This window comes from Podarcis erhardii (genome assembly GCF_964252035.2).
Source record: "Podarcis erhardii genome assembly, chromosome: 1".
Lineage (NCBI taxonomy): Eukaryota > Metazoa > Chordata > Lepidosauria > Squamata > Lacertidae > Podarcis > Podarcis erhardii.
In genome coordinates, this window is record NC_138497.1 from 94,422,539 (window position 1) to 94,438,031 (window position 15,493).

Below are 15,493 nucleotides of genomic sequence, written 5' to 3' on the forward strand. Positions count from 1 at the left end.
ATGTTTTGTTTTCTTTTGTTCTAAAAGCTGGTTTCATAAAAGCAGGTAGTCAAGGCAAAATCCTTATATTTTAAAATCATAGGAGATATGGAATGTTCCTTGTGGGAGGCTTTTAGACTGATTGGAATCCAAAAAAATCGCAGCTTTAGGGTTTTTTCTTTTCTTTTCTTTTTTAAAAGTAACCGTCTTCATGGTACATGTGCTACTTTTTGTATTAAATACATGTAACACATGTTTCAAAAATTAGAAAAAGGAGGAATGTTTCAAACAAGCCAAATTCATTACATTTGCTGCGTTGGTGGGCCACTGAGAGTTCCGAGCAGCTGCCTTCCTCTTGCTGCTGCGAGGTTGAGGCTTTACACACCCTCCGGCCACGGCGGACACCCTGCGTAGGGGCTAGTCGGGGCTGGGCGAGAGAGTAGGACTAGCATGTTGGGCAGCCCCCGGGGCCCTTTCAGGAAACAGCAGCGTGATATGAGTGAGGGGGTGCTGCTCTGCATGCGCTCAGAGGGCAACGCTGAAAACGCTTGCTTGCTCAGGCTGGAGCTTAAAAGTGGGGAATCCTTAAAGTATGGAATTCTCTGCCAAATAATTTTAAGTCAATGAAAGCACTTGGGATTGCTTTCCTTACTTAGTTTGGATCATCTTAATGCAAACTTTTATAAGTTGTTTGTATCATTGAAAACTCTGTTATTGTGTTTTTCTTTTAAGACAAAAGATGTTAATGTATGAGTTGTTTTTTTTCTAAACTAAAACCTCAGTATTCAGGTTAAATTGCCGTGTTTGCACTTTGTGATAAATAAGTGGGTTTTGGGTTGCAGTTTGGGCGCTCGGTCTATAAAAGTTTCGCCATCACTGCTATAGTGATGCTATAGTGCATAGTAAGAAAATGGATTTCCTAGGCTGTTATGTTAAACTAAAGGAATATTATATAGCACTATGTACTCTAAGAATTGTGTTTATTTTAACAGAGCAGTGTTAGTATTCTTTTTTTTAAAAAAAAATGGATTTTTCTTTTATTACAACTGTGCAGTATTTACGTCTATATGTTAATGTGTCTCATTAAAAGAGAAAACTGACTTTAAAGTATATTTGGTATCCCATTAATCTCATTACTTTTCTAAAGCAAGCTTCATTGTCCTATTTAAATGGGTACAAATCACACTGATTGCCGATTTATATTTGAATAGCCCAGTGCACATGCTGATTATTCTAATTGAAGCTATTCATAACTGCTTCACCAAAATTGGTTTATGCTTTATATGTGACCCCTTCGAAGGGTGAGTCATGACTTCAGAGAAATGTGCAAAGTTGTTTTCCAACATGGCTACATCAGCCCACCCATTGTCAAGGAACTAATTGTTAAAAACTAGGACAAGTTGCCCTCTCTCTCTAGAGTTACAATGCATAGGAAACACATTACAATTACCCTCTAATGACATCTTTCTGAAATAAGATCTTACTGTTTGTCATTTCCATGCACAGTACTCTTTATATTATGCCAAGACAATATGCACTTCAATTAAAATCTGGATCAGGCCACATGCAATTAGTTGGTTAAGAACATTACCATGGGAATTGGGTTCTTGAAGAGATCATATGAGAACAAGCTATTGTTCTTCATTAGAGCTTATACAATTGCTGGGTACAGTTTAAAGATTACAACTTCATTCCCTGCAAAATCAAAGCAGCAATTGGATTTCTGCAGAAAACATGGACTCATATTAATGTATTTCTTGAGTTCATGGAGTCTTCTGCTTCTTTCACTCCTGAGTGGGGTTGTGTTGTGTGTATAATTTTTCTTTAACTTTATTCTGGTGATGATCGTTTGTTATAATAGAAGGAGGAGGGAGAGAGAGAGAGAGAGAGAGCGCGCGCGCAAGTCCTAGCAGAATCCCCACCTTCTGTCCTTAATTCTTGCCCACCCTGTGTGTCTCCAGGAACTAAGTGGTGAAAAGAGGCATGTTAGACCATCATGATAAGCACAATGCATTTGATCCTTAGTGAACATTTTATTAATTCCATGTTTGTGTAGGAGCATAATCTTTACAAAGCAAGTAGAAAGGTTAAGTCAAGAGCACTACTTATTGTAGATTCATTTGAATTTTTAATTTATAGCTTTTTTTGAGCATTTTTTTTTTAAAAACATTTAAATACAAATATTTTATTAAAGTAAAATAAAAAGGTGGAAATGAAATTATGTTGTTTATGATTTATTTATTTCAGTTTCAAAATAATATCTTAAATAAATCAATATTTACTAGTTTAGCATGGTTCCAACCCTCATCTTACAATTTCAATTACTCCGTTTGTCTGGCTGGAACTCTGGATATGTGACTTTAAAAATAACAAAAATTGAAGCATGGGTGGCAAACACCATAAATACATTACTGCTTTCAGCAGGTAGAAAATTTGGCATGCAGGAGTGGGAACTTCCATCTGCAAGATGAAATGCTACAATCAATAAATAAGAATATCACCATATGATCCTGTTAATAATTTAGCTTGGCTGTCAGATCTTCCAAAATGCTGCTTGGTTGTGTACCTGTTCTCTCCTTCACAACCCATTCTCAGTTTTGAGAAATATATTAAAATGTTTTGATGAATAATAGGGAGGGTGGCAGTTCTTACTTAATATAATTTTCTCTCTCCCCAGAATGCCTACGTGAATATAAATCGCATCATGTCGGTTGCATCCAGGCTTTCAGAGGCAGGCCATTATGCATCTCAACAAATTAAACAAATTTCTACGCAGCTAGATCAAGAATGGAAGAGCTTTGCTGCAGCACTGGATGAACGCAGCACTATACTAGCAATGTCTGCTGTGTTTCACCAGAAGGCTGAACAGGTGTGTAATTTCAGTTTATTTGGGATGTTGGTCTGGTTGAGAATTTTATCTTCTTCTTTTTTTAAGAGTTTATGAGTAAAGATAAGTTCATGTTAGTCCACAGTCAGACTCGACGTGAAGGTCCCAGCCCCAACCACCGAGCAGAAGTCAGAAGTCTACCACGGATCAGAAACCAGGACAGGGCCCCGCCCCGATGCATTCACCCTCATCAGCCAACTCCCTGATGGTTAAGAATTTTATCGATACCATTAATTCAACTGGTATCTTGGCTCTTTTCTTGGTGATGTTTACAAATAGGGATTCAGTTTGCAGATTCACCAAGCTCAAGGAAATACAGGAACTAGGGAAGGGGAAAAACAGATCCTACATCACAGAGAAAACAGGGAATCATAGAGAGAGAACATTGAGGGATCCTGCAATCCGCCCTAAGGGTGGGGCCGCCCTAAGGGTGGGGCCCTGCTGATCTTTCATTGGCAATGGATATGCTTCAGGTAGGTACGATCATACTTTCCCCCCATTTCCCTGCAATGAAAGGTCAGCAGATCGGGACATACCAGAGCTATCCCATTCTCAGGTGGGAGAACAGCTGCAAGATTATAGAGGAAAGACCCATTGTAGGACCCTCCTACTGAAGGTGGCTTTAACAGAAGCATGGGCATTGATGCAGCAGTGTTTTGTGAAGGTGTTGGCCACTCTAGGAGAGGAGCATTGGATGAGAAAGCAGCCAAGGTAGCTGCTGATCATATGTAGTGAGCAGTGATGAAAGGAGGAGCCCAGAAGCTTTTGTGCTTCATAGGCAAGAGCAATACAGGCCTTAATCTATCCAGCCAAGGTAGGGGAGGTCACTTTCTTCCCCAGGGAGGAAGTGTGAAAGGATACAAAGAGGGATTCCGTTCTCCTGAGTTCCCTGGTCCTGTTGCTGTAGGTTTTTAAGGTCCTGCAAATGCCTAGGGAATGCCAGGCTTTCTAGGCAGAATGTGGGCAAAACAAGTTCCTGTTGTAAGTGGAAGCTGGAAGAGACCTTCAGTATAAAGATTGGGTTACTGCGCAGGACCAGTCTGCCCTTGTGAAAGATGCAGAGGTATTTGGCTATAGAGAGGTCACTGAGTTCGGATATTCTCCAGGCTGATTTGACAGCCAACAGGAAGCCTACCTTAACCAAGAGGAACTTAAGGGAAACCTTGCTGAAATACTGTATATCTGGGTATGTTTTGTTGTTATTCTTTTCCTAGCAGTCATCCTTTCCCCTCTTCAGACATGGCTATCACTTTACAAATAAACAAAAAAATCAGGCAATTTTCTTTTTCTTCTGTCCTTTTTTTAAAAAATGCTTATCTTTTTCAATCTAGGGGATTTTACATTTTGATTAATAAATGTTCTAGCTAAAATACTTCAGCTTCTGGATCTTAGTCTCAATGGTAAAGTTGATCGCATTTCTAAAAGTTGCTTAGGAGTCTGTGCTTTATACTTTGCACTTCAAAACCAATTAAAATTACTCCCCATACTGGTTACACCTTTGTAGGGAGTAATTCCACATGCAGTTGGATTCTCCATGCCAGCACAGGCATATTATGGCTTTTTCTCAACTGTAGTATTTTATTACCTCTTTAGACTACTTTTTGTTATTTCTGGAGTGTTCTATAAGAATAGATTATAAACCTTGTTGTTAGCCAATTTGAGCACATTAGCTGGGACATAAATATTTGTAATAATAACCAATAAAATATCTTAACGGAGAGTTGTGTTTTGGGAAGGCGGGTGTATTGCCAAATGTCATGATGATATACTCTGTTGAAACTACTTAACTATCATGGGACTTAGAACTGCCAGTTGGAGTAATTTCAAGCATTTCCACAGGGCAGCTGTAACAGCTCTGTGATCCTCAAAATCCACACTGTGCCTGTCTTCAGATCAGCTGGTCTCATCCCCATGTGCATTGTGTGTAGTAATTTAAGGACTAGCACTGGGGGTGCAGTCTGCATTGTGCCAGACTAATAGTACCTTTCCAGACTGATAGCAATGTGGGATTCCCTCACTCTTAATGCATACTTGCTAAATGGCAATTTCTTGGATTTTCTAGTGAGTCATGAGTAGAGATGTCAGGTGCAGGCACATTCTTAGAGATCACAAGGAAACACAGAGACAAAAACAGAAATACCTAAATGGTTTAAGCTTTGACAGGACAGCTGTATCAGCTGCATTAACATGCCTAGCTTTTAATGGGCCCTCTCACTTGGGTTAGAAAGCAACTGGAAAAAAGGAACCCTTTCTTGAAATAAAGGCTGATGGACAGTTATCAGAGTCTCTCGGGACAGGAATTAAAGTGGGTAGGAGAATTTGATTCCAACTTGCTACTCATTTGGATTAAAAGAGACATTTGTGGGAGGAAAGGATTGGTGTGGAGCCAGCAAACTCTCAAGTGCCTGGGTGGGGTGGGGGCTGCAATTATCTGACTAGGCTTGCAGTTCCATCAGCTGGGAGTCTGGAACTGAAATGTGTAGTCTGCTCTGGTTCTTCTATTTAGTGAAATATCCTGTTGACTCATCGTCTTATAATTTAGAAGATCAACTCCCTGGTGTGCTATGAAAGTTAAGGCAGGAGCCAAACAGTAATTCCCAGAAAACGATTCCCCTAAAATTGAGTTTGTTGAACTTTTATGTTCCTAAGTATGTTTACTCAGAAGTAAGTCCGAGATCACTGGAACTTACTCTCTAGTTAAATGTGCTTAGGATGGCAGCCTTCACATTGTGTGGTGTCTTAATCTCATGATGTTTCTTCTCTTTTCTGTTAATAAAATTATATTCTATATTTCAGCTGGGTTTCTTTTAAACTCATGTGCTTTAACTTCCATCTCTAGCTCTTTTCTCTTACCTAGTAACCAGAATACCCTTTGTGGAATACTTGTTTCTATCTCTTTCTAAGGTGGTTGCTATTTTAAAACATACAACATATCTTACAGCACCTGATGTTTACAGACACACTTAGACCATTTACAAACTGTTGCAGCTGCATTTTATGTGAGCCAGGCATAAGCTGATTGAAGCCTTGGGAAGCACTTTATAAATATTTCTCAAGTACATGAGTGACTTTGTTCTTCTTTGTGGTCATAGCTGAAACCAGGTTGCTTCCAAGTTATCCCCAAAGAATTTTTTTTAATGCCCCAAATAAAATTATTTTGAATGCATTGCCTTCTGACTGACATGCAATGACTTGGAAAGAAAAAACAAGCCAGGGAGTAGTTGTGATGATAGGAAACAACAAAATGAAATCATTAGAAAATGCTGTGTAAATGAGGATTGGGGGGGGGGGGGAGTTTATTCCTACTTAGGTGCAAATGCATGACACATGTATTCATACCCAAAAAGTTCATTTAAGTTTACATACCTAAACTTTAGCTTCACTGCCAGAATCCTTAGACACTGAAGTTTACGAATCCAGAGGGCAGGAATTATGAACCATGCAATGTAATACAGTGGTACCTCGGGTTACATACGCTTTAGGTTACAGACTCTGCTAACCCAGAAATAGTGCTTCAGGTTAAGAACTTTGCTTCAGGATGAGAACAGAAGTCGTGCTCCGGCAGCGCGGCAGCAGCAGGAGGCCCCATTAGCTAAAGTGGTGCTTCAGGTTAAGAACAGTTTCAGGTTAAGTACAAACCTCCGGAACGAATTAAGTACTTAATTCGAGGTGCCACTGTACTGGCTTTTGGTGATCAGTAGGTGTGAATCCTTTCCTGTTTCCCCCCACTTCTGGTTTGATAACCACAGTACATCACCACTAATCAGTGGGGAAAGTACACACTGAAAAGCAAAAGCAATCCAAAAAAAGTGTATTTGTCCAAGCATTGTTACACTTAATTCAGCTAGCTTGGTTGAGCCATAGGAGTCTTTTATGCTAAAGTGGCTTCCCTGTCGTAAAGCTGCTGGGCCCAGCATATGCTGAGCTATGCTTATGATTCATAATAATTGTGCTAATGTGTTTAGGTGGGGGAGGACTCTGCTCAGGGTGGGGTTGAGATGGGGTTATCCACTGTGAGCTTCATATCCTTTCAGGCTCCTCATTCTAAGATATCCGTGATAAAAATGGCAAACTTAACAGGAACTCTTCAGTCAGTACACCTCAGTAGGTACAATGCTTAAATAAAGCATTGCCTAAGCAAGGCAGAGGGGGGAAACTTCAAACTTCAAATGTGGATTAAAAAACTGGGGCTACAGAGGGTTTTTTTTATATTACTCAAATGAGGTAGTGTAGCTACTGTATAATTAGCTGTTCTTTTTATTGATAGGTGTTTATGCATAGCAGAATGAGCAAGAGAAAAAAAAAGATTAAGCGAAACAGAAACATTAGGAAAGAGTAATGTGGTGGGATTAAGAGTGTGTGGAATCTTTCCTAGTCTGCATCCGTATTGGAATTGTTTTTAATATGTTGTTATCGTTTTATCACTTGTTTCCAATCCTGGCCTCCTTTGGGAGGGAGGGCAGGATATGAAATAAATAAAAAACAAGTTGAAGATGTGAGCTTGTTAAAAGGCACATCAATGTGTCATGTTCAGTTTGAACAAACAAACCAGCAAGCAAGAGAAAGTTATGTTCAGAGAAGGCAGGGTCAGGATAAGCTTTGTAGGCTTATGAAAAGTGTGCAGGCTACATGGCCTTAGAACTTGCAAGCCTTCTCATTGCTAGTGTTTACTGTTTGGCACCACAGATTTAGCATCCTCGAAATCCCCAGTTCTTTAAGAAAATATACATACAGTGGTACCTCGGGTTACAAATGCTTCAGGTGACAGGCTCCGCTAATCCAGAAATAATACCTCAAGTTATGAACTTTGCTTCAGGATGAGAACAGAAATCGTGCTTTGGCGGTGTGGCGGCAGCAGGAGGCCCCATTAGCTAAAGTAGTACCTCAGGTTAAGAACAGTTTCAGGTTAAGAACGGACCTCCAGAACGTATTAAGTTCTTAACCCAAGGTACCACTGTAGTTTTAGTGTAGATTGTACCTCACTGGTGTTGGATAACATGTCTTTGGGTGATGGGTTTCCCTTTCTCAAGGCTCTGGAATTTCTCCATTGCCCCATAGAGTCATAAAAACTGCCCCTTGGTGTATTTGCTTAGCTCTCTATGAGATGCATTTAGTGTCCATATGGCAGGCCTATTCTAACAGCTCTTAAAATGAAAGCTTGTGTACATTTAAGACCAGCACTCCTTTTCTTCTTCTCATTCTGTGCTATCATGGGCTAGGATCTAAAAACATGTTATAGGCATGCTCAGTGGGTTAGGTGCACCCAAGGGGCTATGCTATACAGCTTTCTTCTCTCTCTCTTGCTCTCTCTCTCTCTCAAAAAAAAAAAAATCAAAAAAAAATCTGCCTTCTCCATTCTGTTATTTTTGAAACTCAGGGAGTTGTCCAAAACCATTGCAGCACTGACAGGTCAGGGGGCTGCTGATTGATTATCATAAGTTCCGTGCCCCCTTGGGTACACAAGTTCTGTGGATCCTGGTTTCCACTCAGAAAGTGAAACTTTGTTTATATGCTTGTTTGTCTCACTCTACTTTTGATGTGCTATGATGTGTATTACTTCAAAATGGCTCTCCTGATAATTTTAATTATTATTATTTCCTCCTGCTGCTACCTGTCTATTGCATTCCTGTAATGTCCTTTTGGAATTTCTTCTTGCAGTTCCTTTCTGGTGTAGATGCCTGGTGTAAAATGTGCAGTGAAGGAGGCCTCCCCTCTGAAATGCAAGACCTTGAACTGGCCATCCATCATCATCAGTCCCTTTATGAACAGGTCACCCAAGCCTACACGGAGGTGAGTGTTTACGGAACAGACTTTAATAACCACTAGCAGGTTAGACAGTGAAAATTAATGAAAATTGTTGGATATGCCTCTGAGGTGTGGAGGTATTAGCTGAGTAATATGTAGGACATATTTATCTGACTTTTCATTTCCATGCTGATGTGACTGTTTAAGCACCTTAACTAATGAGTCTTCTGTAAGCAGACAAACAGTGGAACCCTCTGCATTGCAATAAACATCTACCCCACTTTCTCCCCAGAAAGCACTTTATAGTATTGCAGTCTGAGCACAATTATTAGAAAATAAGCCCCACTGTACACAGTGGGACTTAACGTCTGAGAAACCATGCCCACGATTGTTCCACAAATTAGGTACCAGGGCTTGGGATTCTAACAGTAATTAAGTGAACCTGTGGTAGAATCTCAGCACAGGGTGAGCTATGTGACAATCACATCTCAAATAGTCCTCAAAGGTCTCTTGTCCCCTGCTTCTGAAGATATTCATTCATTCTTGAAGTGATGCATATTCTCCAGTTTTGCTTTTTCATTGCATTATTGGTGAATTTTAATGATGCTTGAGTGGAAGGAACTCTCTTCAGTGGGTAGAGCTGCCAGATGATTATCCATATTAACCCCTGCTTCTTTAACTATTCTGTTAGTACTGTCTACGTCCAGCCTACTATTTTGCTCTCTTCTCAATATAATGAGTGAACATTATACTGAGTCACCTAATCCATGAAAAGCAGACTGAGAGGCGATGTGCCAGCTATCCTTAATTATCTGAAGGTCTGTCACGTGGAACTTAGAATGAGCTTGTTTTCTGCTTCTCCAGAGGGTAGGACCCGAACCAATGGATTCAAGTTGCAAGAAAGGGTATTTTAATAAAGCATTAGAAGGAACTATGACAGTAAGAGCTGTTTAACAGTGAAACGGACTCCCTTGGATGGTGGACTCTCCTTCCTTGGAGGATTTTAAGCAGAGGTTGAAGAACATCTGTCAGGGATTCTTCAGCTGTGATTCCTGCATTGCAGGGTGTTGGACTAGATGATCCTTTGGGTTCTTTCCAACTCTATGATTCTGTGTAACATTATTGTGATCTTAGCTGCCTGCAGTGCTAGATTGCACAGTAAGAGAAACTGTGAAACACTAGACAACCACCACTATCAACTTCTGGTCTAAATATCCATAACTAGCACAGTGTGTTACCTACACAAATTAAAACCCAAACTCTGTTTTGCTTAAGTAACGTTCTCCAAATAATTTTGCACAAAGTAATTAATTATTTTTTTAAAAAAATTCTATACTGCTTTATATTTTTAATAAAAATCTCAAAGCGGTTTACAGATATATAATTAAATTGTATATATCCCTAGTACAGTGGTACCTCTAGTTACGAACTTAATTCGTTCCAGAGGTCCATTCTTAACCTGAAACTGTTCTTAACTAGAGGCGTGCTTTCACTAATGGGGCCTCTTGCTACTGTTACGCCGCCGGCACATGATTTCCGTTCTCATCCTGGGGCAAAGTTCTCAACTCGAGGTAACTCTTCCAGGTTAGCAGAGTTTGTAGCCTGAAGCGTTTGTAACCTGAGGCATTTGTAACTCGATGTACCACTGTAACTGTGAAAGAGATGATAGAAGTACAGAAGAAGAAGGAGATAATAACTTGTATAGCTGTTGGATAGGGATCATGATTATGGCAATAAAATGAGTCACCATACCAATAACATTTGGGCTATTGGGTTGGCAAACTGAAAAGTTTGGGAACTTATGCCCAAATACAGGGCATGTATTGTATACACATTATCTTTAAAAAACCAAATCCTTAATTGACTGCTGGAAAAACAAAAACAAAGTTAATAAAAGGCATTATATGCATTTTAAAAATAAAATAATCTCTAAGCAGCAGTGCAAAAATGCACATGTGTGTTCCCTAAAAGTAAGCCAATTTAGAACTCTAGGGGGAAAACTGATCTCTTTTCAGTGTTCTCTGATGATGCTTGCAATTAGCAACCCAATTACAATTTGAACTGAGGGGAGAATGAATTCACCCACTAGTTTGATTGTATAGCCCCATTTTCAACTTATGATACAATACACACTGCAAAGCTGCTCTATAAGTGTATTTTAACCTTGAACAATCCTTGTAAAATGCAAATCACTGACATAAGACATACATGTATTTTTACTTCTTAAAGGGAGCACTGGAAGGCTTAAATGGCAGGTAGCTGCTTACTTTCTAAATAATTCTTTCAAAACCCATTCATTCATTTGCAGGGGCTTTCAGGACTCACATAATTCATGTTCTTTTTATTGGTGTTTCTATGATATCTATAACAACATTATCAGAACAATTTTTTTAAAAAGCACTGAAGAAAAGCCATTAAACCAAGTATGGATTCCCACTGTGATCAAAATAAAGTAGTAAATACTGTATGTAACAAAGTATCTAGTGAAGTTCTAATTTGCTTGAATGTTTTCATAATAGGCTTGAAGGAAAATGTTTTAAGTACACTCTTTTGGGTGTGAGCCTGCTGTGTTGCATCGGTATAAATTAATGGCAATTCCATTTTTCCATATACAGTTTTCACCAACATTACAGCTTAGAACAACCCCCACTTATAGGCAGTTTTTAAAAGGAAACACTGAAGAGAATTCACCCATGTTTTCTTAAGAAGAAAGTGAAGTTTGTGAATTAAGTTTCTGAACCTTAGGAATAAATATCCTTCTGAGTTTGCCTTTTCACAGGGAAAGAAAGAAAAAAAGTGACCCCATTTAATTACAATTTTATAACATTAAACTTGATGGATTCACCCCCCCCCCTTTAATCTTACAGGTAAGCCAGGATGGAAAGGCTTTGCTGGATGTCTTACAGCGTCCGTTGAGTCCAGGGAATTCGGAATCTCTTACTGCCACAGCTAATTATTCCAAGGCTGTTCACCAAGTTTTGGATGTGGTCCATGAGGTCTTGCATCACCAACGGCGTTTGGAGAGCATCTGGCAGCACAGGAAGGTCCGGTTACATCAGAGGCTTCAACTTTGTGTTTTTCAGCAAGATGTTCAGCAGGTAATGTAATTTCTCAGGCATGTGAAACTGAAACTTGGAGATTAGTTCATTGTGGCCTGAAAATTGGCTTGGAGTTTCATCTGGAAAGCCTCATGAAACAATATTTTTATCACCTGATGCTGTTAGGCTGATATACTGAAATATAAGACAGCTTTCATAGACTTTTACCATATCATGTGCCACCATTAATTACAAAATTATTATAGTCAAAACAAAATAAAAAAATTCCTTCCAGTAGCACCTTAAAGACCAACTAAGTTAGTTCTTGATATGAGCTTTCGTGTGCATGCACACTTCTTCAGATACACTGAAACAGAAGTGTGCATCTGAAGAAGAAGAAGAAGTGTGCATGCACACGAAAGCTCATATCAAGAACTAACTTAGTTGGTCTTTAAGGTGCTACTGGAAGGAATTTTTTTATTTTGTTTTGACTATGGCAGACCAACACGGCTACCTATCTGTAACTAAAATTATTATAGGAAAGCTTTTAGAAATTATTTTGGAATTTGTCTTTGTGAGTAGGTAATTAGCTGTCAAACCACTGTCTATGCCTGAAGGACAGTTAATTGAAAAAAGCAACAGTGAGAGTGGAATAAATTATATCCCTAGGTTATTACCTAGATGATTTCAGCATTATATAATCACGAGGGGTGTGCAGAAAGTGAACTGGAAATCATTGTTTACCTTTCCTTAGAATATGAGAACTATGGCACACTTGTCAAAATTAACAGGCTGTTGAGCTGGTTTTTATATAACATGCCTGGATTAATAAACCATGGAGAAGTAGCCAATATTGTTAATTTATTTCTCTGCGTTGATACTGACCTATTTGTCTTATGTGGACCATGGAAGGGTGATGTTGGCAGATAATGGTATGTACAACATTTAAATATGAGCAGGTGCATGAACTCTGGTTATGGTTGACATTATTAGGTCCAGGTGTTGCCAGAGCAGACATAGGAAAAAAGTTGTCCTAAACAAACCATAGTCTCTCAACCTTAACCTCGCCTCCTCACCTGGAAAGATCAGTGTCAATATTACAATACTTACAGGGTTGTTGTAATGATTGTGACAATATAATGTTGGTGAAATGTTTAAACATTCAAAAGCTCAGTTAAATTCTACATATCATCATGATCATCACCTTTGGCACCACTTATGTAGGCTGCCCATTGTCCCCACCACAGCTGTTATTTAAGATATCACGGCTGCCTCTAAGATCTCCATCTTCTTTTCCCAACTTTCTTCCCCTTCCCTCAGCAAGTAAATGTTCACATTTAGGAGTTATTGTGCAGAACCAATATGTACAAGAAACACAGAAACCAATATTGATTCAACAAAACTGGGAAATGTGTCTTTAATCCTTTCTAAATACAGTGGTAAGGAAATACCCTTTGTTTCACTAGAATACAGAGACAGATGTTTGTGTTTTCAATTACAGTATTGATTTGGTTCTCAAACCTTTACACTAATCTTGCAATAAGATCTGCATGTTTTGAGAAGGCATAAATGTCACAATGCATATATTTTGGTGTGTAGTGCTACAAATTGCTGCCAGTGGCTTAGCTTCTATGCCTGTACAGATTTCTACATAAATGGAAGTTTATATTATAACAGTAGTGATGGTAGATCCACACATACTAGCGATACATTGTGAAATGTGCTATCCCCTACCCAATCTGCTGATGTATGCATGCACAACGGAGATGATATTGCTAAGATACTGTACATTGCAAAACCAGACCCATGCCCACTTATCTGTGGCATTATATCACTATGTTTTCTGGATTGCCAGAAATGACCCCATGAACCATGATTATATATTCATTTTATAGGTCTCCTCAACAGCAGTGAAAAATACATGAAACCCATCAATAAAAAATTAAACATGTAAAAATAACCTCAAACACATCATCAGAAAGAAACATAAAGCCACATTATAACCACAAAACTGCAGAGCACATTTTTCTGTTCCAGAAACCTTTTAACTGGGGAAAAGATAGGTTCTCCATCCTCCAAGTTCCTGAAGCAGGACAGTGTAGCAGCCAGCCAGACCTAGGCAGGGAGTTCCATATGATGGAGCATAGGATTATAGGGAGCTGCCTTATGCCAAGTGAGACCATTTTTCAATCTAGTTTAGCACTGTTGATGCTGACTGGTAGCAACTCTCTTGGGTTTCAGGCAGGAGTCTTTCCCACTGGATATACCAGTTACTGAGCCTGGGACCTCTTGCATGCAAAGCACATGCTTTGCAATTGAACTATGGCTTTTGGCACCTCTATAAAGAAACTTCAATCCTGCCTTGCCTCATGTCTATGCATTGTCAGCGGAGGGAGGGCAGCATGCATATGAAAGACATGATGTGTTTGCATGTTACAGGAACATGTGCAAATCTCCTTTGAGACATCTCAAGTAGTACAGCATATGTTCACTTTGCGTCCATCTTGGGTATATTATCCCTAGAAAGTTGGAGAGGATTCCGGTGGGAAGAGGGATACTAGGTCTCAGAATATGCTCTTCCCCCTAATATTTCAAGCATAAGCAAAATGAAGAAACCTCAGTCTCAGGGTTACTAGTATTGGTATCACAACAGAGACCAGTGGACTCGTGGTGGATGCATTTTAACAATGTCTTTTGGAGGTTTTGAAGATGTGGCAGCATCTCTGTCCATAATTAACAAATGAGTTCTTTTTGGTTCTAATCACTGTTTGATACAGTAACTGAGAAAAGCCATCTTGTAAGTAGGTCTCTTATACTACCTGGGGATAAAGGGGTGGAGGTGGGTAGTGAGAATATGTGAGATATAGATAGATGGAGATTTGATCTGCCATTCAGTATAAGGTAATATTTGCCAGAACTGCAGATATTGGTGATACAAGGTGGGACCTGCATCATCATCATCATAATGGTGATGGTGATGATGTTGCAGTATATCCTCATCTCCTAATATAAGTGCTCTAGTTCAAGGTTCTATTTAGCCAGCAGAACCTACCTTTTGGATACTATATTATATGAGTCTCTGGGAAGTTATACACTTTCCTCTTCCCAATTTCAGTTTTCATTTTTTCTTTTCCAAATGATACTCAACATACATTTACTGAAAGGTGTGTTTAAAACCTCTGATTAATTTTTGCTACTCAGTATAGACCTTTTTTTAATGTTGCAAGGCATTGGTCCAAGAATATTGCACAGGTGACTATTGATGTTAGGCTAAGCAGTTAATAGGCTTCAAATTCTCCACAGCCTGCTAGGAAGCTAAATAAAATTATTCTAAACATCAGACAATAATGCTTAAATAAAGCTCAGTGTAATGCCACAAAACTCTGTTTTTAAATAATTTCATTTTCATGTAATGATATTTCCTCTGGACATTCTATAGGGCTCATTATTTAACCATACCCTGTCATTTGCATAATTTGATTTGAACTTTCATATGAAATTAGTCTCCATCTGTAATTCTTTTCTCCTCCCTAGAGTTGCTAATCAGAACAGATTACTCTGCTTTGTGCTTTAAAGCAGCTCTCATTAGAGAGTTACCATTACCCTTACTATTTTTCAATATCTATTTATTGAACAGTGTGTTAACGATCCTGTAATTCATTTTTTAAATATAGATTATTAATGTTGAAGTTACATGCTATGTGAAGAAGACACTTATTTCCTCAAATCTCCTGCCAGTCAGTTCCATGGGTCACCTTAAGTTCTTGTATGAAAGTGGGATAAAAACTTCTACTTTTCCACACTACTCATAACTTGCTAAACCTCTGTTGTATATCCCATTAGT

The 15,493-nt window shown here is 39.0% G+C and overlaps 1 protein-coding gene across 16 annotated transcripts in view; it reads left to right on the forward strand.

Annotated features, from left to right (window-relative positions):
• The window catches only part of KALRN (kalirin RhoGEF kinase), a 510,268-nt gene that overhangs the window by 282,336 nt on the left and 212,439 nt on the right, over positions 1 to 15,493 (forward strand). For all 16 annotated transcript variants that reach the window (XR_014158556.1, XR_014158557.1, XM_081869922.1 and 13 more), the window contains 3 exons: positions 2,657 to 2,848; positions 8,525 to 8,656; positions 11,479 to 11,709. Coding sequence is in view for 14 of the 16 variants with exons in the window: in XM_081869922.1 (XP_081726048.1) it covers positions 2,657 to 2,848; positions 8,525 to 8,656; positions 11,479 to 11,709 (555 nt within the window). In the remaining 2 variants the exon portion in view is untranslated. The remainder of the gene's footprint in view (positions 1 to 2,656; positions 2,849 to 8,524; positions 8,657 to 11,478; positions 11,710 to 15,493) is intronic.